This window comes from Lithobates pipiens, unplaced genomic scaffold (assembly GCF_037356315.1).
Source record: "Lithobates pipiens isolate NorthernLeopardFrog02 unplaced genomic scaffold, aLitPip1_a1.2 Scaffold_1, whole genome shotgun sequence".
Taxonomy (NCBI): domain Eukaryota; kingdom Metazoa; phylum Chordata; class Amphibia; order Anura; family Ranidae; genus Lithobates; species Lithobates pipiens.
This window is the reverse complement of record NW_027507685.1, coordinates 152,203,343-152,214,446: the sequence shown is the minus strand read 5'-3', so window position 1 is coordinate 152,214,446 and position 11,104 is coordinate 152,203,343. Positions and strand designations below refer to the sequence as shown.

At 46.7% G+C, this 11,104-nt stretch overlaps 1 protein-coding gene across 7 annotated transcripts in view; it reads right to left on the bottom strand.

The window, feature by feature from the left end:
* Positions 1–6,271: 6,271 nt before the first annotated feature.
* The window catches only part of KYAT1 (kynurenine aminotransferase 1), a 74,811-nt gene continuing 69,978 nt past the window's right edge, over positions 6,272–11,104 (bottom strand). For all 7 annotated transcript variants that reach the window (XM_077478667.1, XM_077478647.1, XM_077478674.1 and 4 more), the window contains one exon: positions 6,272–7,397. In XM_077478667.1, the coding sequence (XP_077334793.1) occupies positions 7,320–7,397 (78 nt within the window). In that variant the 3' untranslated portion in view covers positions 6,272–7,319. The remainder of the gene's footprint in view (positions 7,398–11,104) is intronic.

Here is an 11,104-nt window from a genome sequence, read left to right as displayed (position 1 = left end):
TTTTCCAACACAAGCCAGTTCATCTTTTAGGGGGTCAGAGAGCCCCATATGAAACTGGTAACGGAGGGCTGCATCGTTCCAGTCCGTAACAATACTCTAACGGCGGAATTCAGCGACAGTCCTCTACAGCCCTACACCCTTGCTGGAGAGTATGCAGGGCGGCTTCTGCAGTTGTGGAGAGTTGAGGGTCCTTGTAGAGCTGGGCCATCGTGTCAAAGAAGGTGGTCAGGCTGGTTAACTACTCAGCTTTCTGTTCCAGTAAGCGATGAGCCCAAGCTTGAGGATCTCCCAGGAGTAAAGACACCACAAAACCCACTTTGGTGGCCTCAAGTGAAAAGGTGCGAGGTTTTAGGGCAAAGTACAGTTCGCATGAGTTCCGGAATGCCCTGAATTTACTTTGTTCCCCAGAAAAAATTTCAGGAGTGGGAACTCTGGGTCCTGGAGGCAACATGACTACTGTCGGAGAAGTGGTGCTGAAGGCAGAAGTAGATGGAAGAGGAGGCCCCTGAGCAGTAGTGGGTGAAGTGCTTGGACCTTTTCTTCCAGACAAGTGTATCCTTCCTGGAGACTCTTGACAACCTGGGTAAGGCCTGCCAGATGCAAACAAAGTTCCTCCATGGGAGAGGCTCCCTATGCGGGCTAGGGCATGGCTGTCTGATACTGTCACGTACTGTCAGAAACCATTAATTAGACCAAGACAGAAGTACTATTAAATCATTTATTTGATTCAGTTCAATCATCATTTATTAAATAAAAAGGTAAATAAAGGTAAATAAAAAAAGCGTAGTCAAAGCATAGCCAGAGTCCAGTAACCAGATCGGGTAATCAGCCAGGCCAGAAGTCAAGGATCCAAGTAGAGCAACAGCAAGCAGGATAAGGAGCCAGAAGGGAGGTCAGCAAGCCAGTCATTAAACAGAACCACAGGAAATGTTTTTTTGTGATGTGGCAGAGGTGAAGTGAGCTGGACAGCTTTAAGTAGGCAGGTCAGACAAGCGTGATCAGGAACAGCTGGTAACTGGAGAGAGATGAGACCTGACACGTACCTAGTGGAAGAGCCCGACCTGCAGGGGAGAGACCTCTTGCGGCTCCGACTCGAGGGCCCTGGTAGAGTATACAGGAAGCACAAGAGTCAGGAGTGGTACGAGTGGCTGGCAGGATCAAAAGCAGTGGATGGATTTGGAACCCAGGAAGCACTGTGTAGCGGAACCTCTGACAGGATCAGGAGACAGGCTGGGACCAAGAAGGAGCTGGATCAGCAGGCAGGTGCAGCAGGCTGGAACAGAGCGGCAGGTAGGCAGCAGAAACCAGGACTCTGGAGCAGGAACTCCGGTGGAAGCTGGACTGCAAGCAGGAGCTGGACCAACAACTGGAAGCTGAACAGCAGACCGGCACCAGGAACCAGGATGCTGAGAGCAGGGTAGTCAGACAAGCCGGCCCGGTGATCAGGCGGTCAGCAGAGGTGCCAAAGGAACAAGCAGGAGGGTAGTCGGACAAGCCGGGTTGGTAGTCAGGCGGACAGCAGAGGTACCAGAGGGTCAAGCAGAAGGGTATTTAGGCAGGCTGAGATCAGGTGCAGACAGATAGCAGGGATGGTAGGTAGAAAAGCCGGGTATGATCACAGGAGACAGGTTCTCAGGGTCAGGATACTCGCACGCTGTAGATCAGACAGCAAGATCTCAATATGACAGACAGAACTAAATTGCCCGCCTGGCGCCAACAGGCGAACGCACGGCGGAAGGCCCAGACTGTCGCTGGTAGGATCTTCCTGACACCACCACAACTCCAGCTTGTAACCCCGAGATATAATCGAGGTGACCCACTCGCCCTGGATTGTTGTTTTGCAAATATAAGCAAAGTGAAGCAGCCTTACCCCCACCCAATGGAGTCCCCTCAAAATGAGGGCTTGGTGCTGGGTTTAGAAGAATTTTGGACCCAGGGCCTTTTCTGGCCCTAGCCCTAGCACCCTGTTGGCAGCGGTACCACCCTGACACTGAGACATTTGAGGAAGCAGTCCCTGAGTTTTTAAACGAGTGATGTCCGGTGCTTTTCTTCACAGGAAGTAGAGAACTGTTCCCTCTGGAAATCTTTTGGATATAGTTGTGATCACCGATTAAACATTCCCCATGAAACTGGAAACCTGCCAATAACTTTTTACAAGGAAGCTCGGCTGACCAATTCTTAAGCCATAAGTCTACGCATATGTACAGACAAGAGAGCCAGACGAGAAACCTGTTGTATTGAATCCTTTAAAGCATTAACAGCAAAACATAGCGCTCAAGCAATATCGGTCTTACTTTAAGGCAGCTCATCCTCCAGGTTAGGCCCATCAGGCTGTTTGACCTGATCCTTTACGGACTGGCAAATGCCAATTGCTGCAACAGCTGGCTGAATAGCTAAAATTGCCAAAGAAAAGGAAGCCTTTAATGATTACTCCAATTTCTTTTTAACAGGGTCTTTCAAGCCCTGTGTGTTATCTACGGGACAAGTTAAGTTCTTGTTTAAGGAAGAGGATTGCTGCATCTATCGCTGGCATGCTCCATTTTTGACAAAGTTTTCATCCATGGGATATAAAAAGGGAAACCTCTTATGCCGTGTACACACGGCTGGACTTTGACAGCAAAGGGCCAACGGAAGGAATCTGTCTGACAATTAGACTATGTGTGGGCTTCATCGGACTTTTGCGGTCAAAAAAAATAAAAAATAAAATCAGACGGACTTTACATTTAGAACAGGTTTCAAATCTTTCCGACAGACTCAAGTCCGATTGAAAAATCCATTCATCTGTATGCTAGTCTGACTGATGAAAACCGACACTAGCTATTGGCTACGAACTTCCTTATTCTAGTCCGGTTGTGCGTAATCATGGTCGAATCCATCGGACTTTGGTGTGATTGTGTGTGGACAAGTCCGTTTCGGTGGAACTCCGTTGAAAAGTCCTTCGGAGTTCAGTCTGACGAAAAGTCCGGCCGTGTGTATACAGCACTAGGAGGAACAAAAGTCCTGTCAGAATGTTCCCAATCAGCATACACCACCTGTTCCAACAGGGGGTGTAGAGGCAAAGTCTGTGTGACCTGAAGAGGCCTCAGAGATCCCAAAGAGGACCAGGGGGGCTCCGTCACCTCTGCAAGAGGCAACATAAAGGCAGAATGAACCATTTCAGTTGGTCAGGATCAAAAGCCTCTGCGTATGAGAGGCAGACATCAACTGGATAGCTTCTTGTCCCAAATGCTCGGAAGCAGACTCATCTGCCGGGCACTCCACCAAATCCTGAGCTTTAAGCTCCTCCCCATCCTCAACCCATTCCTGCTCCAGACTAGGAGGCTCTGCCACCCTGTGGGATGGAGGCAATCATGCCAGCTAGGGCTGAGGACAGTTCATCCTTAGGGATAAAGGATGACGCAGTAGCGTTGATTGTAGGCACAATACCAGATATGCGCATCGGCTCAGATTGCTCGGAAGCCTCTAGTCCTTCAGGAGATACAACACTAGGGATATGACTAGGTTCATCAGGAACTACTGACGACATAGGCACAGTGCCCTTCCCTGTGGCGTTAGTCCCACTCCTCTTTTTGTAAGACATTTAATAGCCACAAACAAATAGTACTCGGTGTAGTATTAAAACCCCTCAGAAGGGAGACCCCCTAATAGGGCTCACCAAGCCCCTATGCAACAATCATGCTAAAGCACCTTCAGCCTGCCAAGCAAAACCTGGTGATTCACGTGACCTGGGTAAGTAAAAATGAATCACTGCAAGTAACTGTTCAGAGCCTGCTCTGTGTCCCACAGCTGCTGGACATGCTTGGCCTACACAGCTTAAAATAAGCTTGGTGTGCACTGGAGCGTTCTGTGCATGCGTAACTGTATTTGAGCACGACATGAACCTTTGTGCACCCAGATAAAGGTTACGGCGCATGTAGCCATGGCCGCCCAACTGCTGAGCCTAGTGGCGCTCTTGCGAGCGCATGTGCCCCATGACGAACCAAGGTGAAATGGTGCATCGTCTTGCGTCGTTATACAGGTAAATAACCAGACAAGCATAAAAAAAAAAAAAAAAAAAAAAAAAAAAGGTACACTTTGCAAAACACCCACAGCTAGCCCACAACTCCCCCGTATGATCACTGCACACAGGTGTCCAGCTTTTAGCTAGCTTGACTGATTGTAACAATCATTGGGAGACCCCCCAATAATAAAATAAAAGGGGTTTCACATACCCGTCCAGGCACAGGGCCACTCAGAAACGAAGGGCCCGATCTTCACCCTTCATGGCGGGTTCCTGTCACTTGGACCTTCAAGGACTAGGTACCCTTAGACTTGTTCCTGTACCTTAGCACCCTGCAGGAAATGCCTTCGCGCTGTAGTGTCCAGGATTTACACTCCGCAGGGTCCGGCTCCCAGAGGCCACATTACAGGCAAAACCTCGTAGGATCTTGAGTCTTCTTTGCAAGGCTCGGGTACCATTTATCCAAATTTAAAAGCCTTTGTCAAATGGATCAGATCGGTCAATCCCTTGGATTCATTTTGTAACCTTTTGTGGGACTAGAGGCCTGGAGCTCAGAAAGCTCTAACAAACTGTGCCATCCACCTTGTAGACACAAAAAAACTAAAGTTCTTCCTGTAAGGGAGGGGTTATATAGGGGATCACTTCCTGTGTATGAAGACCTTTGGTCTACCAGTGTCCATTCACCTAATGACGGAGTACAACTCAGCAGGTAATGAATATTAGCATGACTCTGCGTCCCATGATGTATGAAAAATAAATTAGTGGATACAAACAAAATATAAAATTACAAAATTCCTGCTAAATCTAAAAGATAGATCTGTATTGAAGGCAATAAATAAGTACAGGGGTGCCTTGGCAGCAGGGGTTATCTGATGGACAGGTTTCAGGGTCTCCAAAAATGCGACAATGTCAGGAAAATACATCAGTAATTTATGCACCTGGAATGTCTGCAGGTGATTAAATGGTGCACGTTTAGAAATATTTACAGTACTGGACGCACATTAGCAGCCTTTTCTTCCCCATTAAAATCTTGAGGGTTGCAGAGTGTCCAGGCAGAGAAGAGGAGAAAGGAATGTGCCCTCCAGGTAGCAGGAATGATGGCCGAAGTGTCTGGGTGGCGAGAAGCAAGACTAGCCCCCCCCCCCCCCCCCCCCCAACCCAACATGGGTTATTTTCAATCCTCATTCTGCTAACATTTGTGAATAGATAGGAAAGTACCGTATATACTCGAGTATAAGCCGAGATTTTCAGCCTCTTTTTTGAGGCTGAAAGTGCCCCCCTCGGCTTATACTCGAGTCATCGCTGTCTGCCCGCTCGATCAGCGTGTCGAGCAGACAGACAGCGGCCATTCTATTCAAAAGCCGCGCCTCCGGCTCCGCCTTCGCCTGTGATAGGCGGAACACTGAATTTCCCAGCAGCCTGTGTTCCGCCTATCACGGACATCGTATCATCCTCGTACTACGGACGAGGATGATACGACGTCTGTGATAGGCGGAACACAGGCTGCTGGGAAATTCAGTGTTCCGCCTATCACAGGCGAAGGCGGCGGCGCAGCTTTTGAATTTTACAATGGCCGCCGACGAAGAGGGCACGGGACGGAGGCAAGGCAAGGCACGGCACGGCACGGGACGGGACGGGACGGGGGCAAGGCAAGGCACGACACGGGACGGATGCAAGGAGGCAAGGCACGGCACGGGACGGAGGCAAGGAGGCAAGGCACGGGACGGAGGCTCGGGACAAAGGTAGGCTGGACACACACACACACACACACACACACACACACATGGATGGAGACACACACAGGGATGGATGGATGGATGGATGGAGACACACACAGGGATGGATGGATGGATGGATGGAGACACACACACACACACAGGGATGGATGGATGGATGGAGACACACACACACAGGGATGGATGGATGGATGGACACACACACACACAGGGATGGATGGACGGACACACAGGGATGGACGGACACACAGGGATGGACGGACACACAGGGATGGACGGACACACAGGGATGGACGGACACACACACAGGGATGGACAGGCATGTCTCACCCTCGGCTTATACACGAGTCAATAAGTTTGCCAGTTTTTTTGGGGGTAAATTGGGGGCCTCGGCTTATATTCGGGTCGGCCTATACTCGAGTATATACGGTATATCATATTTACTCGTTTTAAACTTTACATATTTCTTCAATTACTTCGTGGTTTCTTGCCTAGGCAAATTATGTCATACATATGTTCAAACATTACTCAGATGTTTGAGAAAATCTTTTATTGCACATATTTCAAATATCCATTTCACTCATAAGAAAATAGTCGCTTTAGGATCAGCAATTTAACAATCTTTATAAGGGTTAGGCAAATCAGGGCAGTTTTGGTTGGCATTACCAATGTCAAATACTGAGAATTTAGAATGGAGATCAAAACAGCAGTTCTAGGTAGCTACAGTAAGTCACAAAAGTGACTACACCCCTCACATTTTTTATTCTATCTTTTTATATGACAACACTGAAGAAATTACACTTTTCTACAATGTAAAGTAGTGAGTGTACAGCTTGTACAAGTGTAAATTTGCTGGCCCTTCAAAATAACTCACACAGCCATTAATGTCTAAACCACTGGCAACAAAAATGAGTACACCCCTAAGTGAAAATGTCCAAATTGGGGAGGGAGAGAGGGAGAGAGGGAGAGAGGGAGAGAGATCACACCTGCTCCACATTCACAACTGAAACCTTGTAACACCAACAAGTCACATTAATTATTAATTCAGACATTAATAGCTGTGTTTTGAGTTATTTTGAGGGGACAACAAATTTACACTGTTATACAAGCTGTACACTCACTACTTTACATTGTAGGAAAGTGTCATTTCTTCAGTGTCGTCAAAAAAATATATCAATTTACTAAAATGTGGAGGGTGTACTTACTTTTGTGAGATACTGTATGTATATCACTTTACGTTTAAGTAACCTTCATTGCAGATTCATTCTCATTTTTACTGACATACAATCTATACATACTCTGCTGCAAATTAATCTAGTGCAGATTGGAGCTAGGCTGATTACTGAAACAAAATCAGTAACAGAAATGGAAAAAAACAAACAAACCCTTATATATGTCAGTAAATATAAAAAGTAGTCAGCAACTCCTCTGTCTTACAGGGTCATCACCATGGACTACAGGACTCAACAGCAGCACAATTAAGTTCAAAGGTGTAGTAAAGGACTACAGGACTGAAATCAGATGGGAGTCAGAAAGTCATCTTATAATTATAAACTGCTTCAGATTTAAGAATCTATGGTTGACTACAGTTCCTTTTGTCCAGATGACTCTATGCTCCACTTCTGTAATATCTTCTCTGCAGCATCCAATGTAGCATCCTCCTAAACAAAAAAAAAAAAAAAACAAAAAAAAATTCAGCAGAGTATCCCAGCTCACCTTGTCCAATAGAGAAAACACCCTATTGAATCTGTAAGAACCTGTGTTAACCTTTCAGCGAAACGAAACCCTCCTATCCTTACAGCCAAGGAAGTTGCCATCTTAACCTCTGATCTGCAGTTGCCATGGTGCTGCACATGTGTTAAGTTTGGACACCAGCCATTTGGTGTATTGACAGTTGGTTAAGAGCTCAAGCAACACTGACAGTTATCATTGATGGCATTCGTTGGAAGGTCACGATTTTAGGAAACCATTAAATTAATAGGTAGAGTTCCACTTTCACATTGATTCCCAAGTCCCCACGGAGCACTCCTGAATCCCAGGCTGTACATAGATCCTCAAATTTTTAAGCCCCTACCTCCTGAAATTAAACTGTCAAATATCAGGACTTCAGTGCCTCCTAGTGCACTGAAGTTGATGCTTTGCATATAGGCTAATGGCTAGGAAAAGGCCACAGGGTCTCTGACTGAAACAAGACTGTCTGCAGTCTCCCCCAAACAGATCCTGTTGCCTAGTTTGCCAAAGTACAGGTTCTTAATTATTACAGGGAATAACAAATATGTCACAAATGAGGAACACATATGTAGGATGGTTTACCATGTGTAGCACCCTGGAGTTTAGGCAGGGATGCGTCTCACAAATTTACTTGCCCGGAGCAGTTATCAAGGTTGACTGTTATGCCGCGTACACACGACCAGACTTTTTAACATCAAAAGTCTGACGGAATGATTCCGGCAGACTATTCGAACGTGTGTGGGCTGCAGCGGACTTTTGATTTGCAAAAGTCTGACAGACATTAGAAATGGAACACGTTTCAAATTTTTCCGACAGAACTCTGCCGGACCCAGTTCCTACTGAGAAATCCGCTCGTGTGTGTGCTAGTCTGACGGACTAAAACCGACGCTAGGGCAGCTACTGGCTATGAACTTCCTTATTTTAGTCCAGTCATACGTCATCACGTTCGAATCCGTCGGACTTTGGTGTGATTGTGTGTGGCCAAGTCCGTTCATTCGGAAAGTCCGTCAGAACTCTGTCAGAACTCCATCATACTTAGTCCCTCGAAAAGTCTGGTCGTGTGTACGTGGCATTAGAGAGCCATTAATTTCTCCTTAAGTTTTGCCTTGTTGCACTTCTCTTCTACCACTAGGTGACCGGATACTTGGTGGTATTAGATATATGAGAAGGGCAACCCAAAGTCAGGTTATGGGTATATGGGGTATCTCAGCCAATGGTCAGGGGTTTTCTGGAATCCCTTGGCCTGCTGGGAGAGCCTAGATATTCGGTGGAGTCAGGTGATCAGGGTTCTGTGCCACCTGGGCGGCTGTCTGGGTGGACGTGTGTCGCGTGCCCCGAGCTTCTAGGCCAGAGATTGGGCCTATCCTTGGGGTGTCTGGCTGAGGGCCTATCCAAAAGTAAGAAGGCAGCACAGGGTCGGGATTGTGGCTTACAGTTCAACCAAAAGTGACGGTTCTGGCAGCCGGAGAACCTGTCAGTGGTCAGAGGTAGAAGGGAATCGGTCGTCACAAAAAGGGACCAACCACCTTATAACCAGGGACCACAGTGAGCAACGGAAGCAAGTACCAGAGCAGAATTCTCACCAAACAGGCATGGTGGAGAATTGGGAAACTTCAGGTGGTGATCAAGTCAGGGACTTAGCCAGAGGAGGCGACGCTTGCAGAGCAGCCTTGTGTGTCAAGCCGGGAACCGAGCAGGCCAACAGAGTGAAGCTTGGGGAGTATCAGGAGTGCTAGGGACCCAGCAGAGAGGCGGGAGTGATGATTGAGGAAGATACCACCGTGAAGATTGGGAGGAGCTCAAGGGATTCAGTGGCAATGAATCAGAGGGTCTAGTGAGAGACCGGGACCTCAGTCTACTGAAGAACTACAAGGAGAAGTTGTGAAGGTGAAATAACTGTTACGCTTTGTGTTAGGAACCATTAAACTGTTGCCATACGAGCACACGTGCAGATGTGGCTTCTTGCTGGAGGCCTTTCCCTGCACCAACGTCCTCCTATTTAAGTCTGCTAATTGAACTTGCAACTACTCAAGGGTGTCCTGGTCCTAACCCTCTTTTCCCCATAAAAGTTTTTAAGAGAAATAAACATCTCTTTTGCATTCAAGAAGTGTCTGGCGCCCAACAACTTTATCCACCTTGCACCCACTATGCCTCACAACCCACCACATAGAAAGATGTCAGCCATCTCTGGCCCTGGAGGTTGTCAAACTGAAGGAGGCCAGAGACCTTGCTACACATGGTTAAAGTGTTACTAAACCCACAATAGTAAAATCAGTCTGAAAGTCTGTTTGATCTTGTGTTCTCTGATCCTCCCCTTCTTCCACAGTCCCTAATCCATCTGCTGATAGTACAAAGTCTTGGGGGCACTCTGCACATGCTTAGTTTTGTGTGTATTGCCAGAGATTATTTATTTATTTATTTATTTCCGGGAGGGTGCATGTGATTGGCACAGGGCTGATCAGCACTGTCCAGACAGATGGTCAGGGCTCCTGCAGCCTCATGGGACAGTCGGAGAATAAAAATTCCTCCTACAAAGATTAACCAGTGCTTGGCCGGACACTGATAGAAGTCACAATAAGGTATTTAGCAGTTTATATTTACTAAAATAAATGTCCATGTTCTGTGTACTGTGGGAGACCAGATATAGTGAATGCAGGGTCCTGGGTTTAGTAAAACTAACACAAAAGAACTTTGGGCATTCCTGACAAATGTAAATGTTTTAAAGAGCTTGTTAGGATTAGGAAATCAAGGCACGGTCATCGACTTGGACATTGTTTTCTGACAGCAACAGCCACTACTGTCAGAATGAACCCAGCAGATAAATAAAATTTTCCAATATGTCCCTTTAACAAAAATCAATTAAAATGATCGACTTCTGTTGCGTGGCGACAGTGATGCACTGAATGAAATTCGGCAGGTCCCTACTGAACTGGTTTCAATTTTGATCAGTTTATGGCCAGCTAAGCTACTGTATATGTGATGCTGTTGCCAATAGAACTCAGAAGATTAATTTTATAACCTTCTCTAGACATTATTGGTTGAACTAGACCAGTAGTTCTCAACCTTCTAGTGCTGTGGACCCCTTGATAAAATTTCCCAAGTTGTGGGGACCCCTAACAGTAAAATTATTTTCGTAGCGTGGGTTGTCAGCAAGCAAGGCAAGACAAGTAATTTTCACCCCTAACCCACGGACATGTAACGTCCGAGTCCCTTCCACTCTTACAGTATTAGAACCCCTTATGGTAGATTTTGGGATATACAGCGGAACCTTGGATTATGAGCATAATCCGTTCCAGGAGAATGCTTTTAATCCAAAGCACTCGCATATCAGAGAGTGTTTCCCCATAGAACTCAATGGAAACGAAGAGAATATATTCTGCATTGACTTCTATTACATGCAATACTGCATGTGGCCAGAGGTGGGGGGGGGGCACATCGGAGAACCTCGGACATGCTCGAGGACAGCTCGGCTGAACTCAGAAAGCCTCAAGAACGGAGTATTTCCGAACAGCTCCAAACTGTTGAGTGTCCCTGGCATCCCAGCACCTCTGGCCAAATGTGGTATGCACCACCAATTAGCTTGAATTCTGCTCCTTTTGAAAGACACTCACAAAAGAAGTCAGAATAAAAAAAAAAA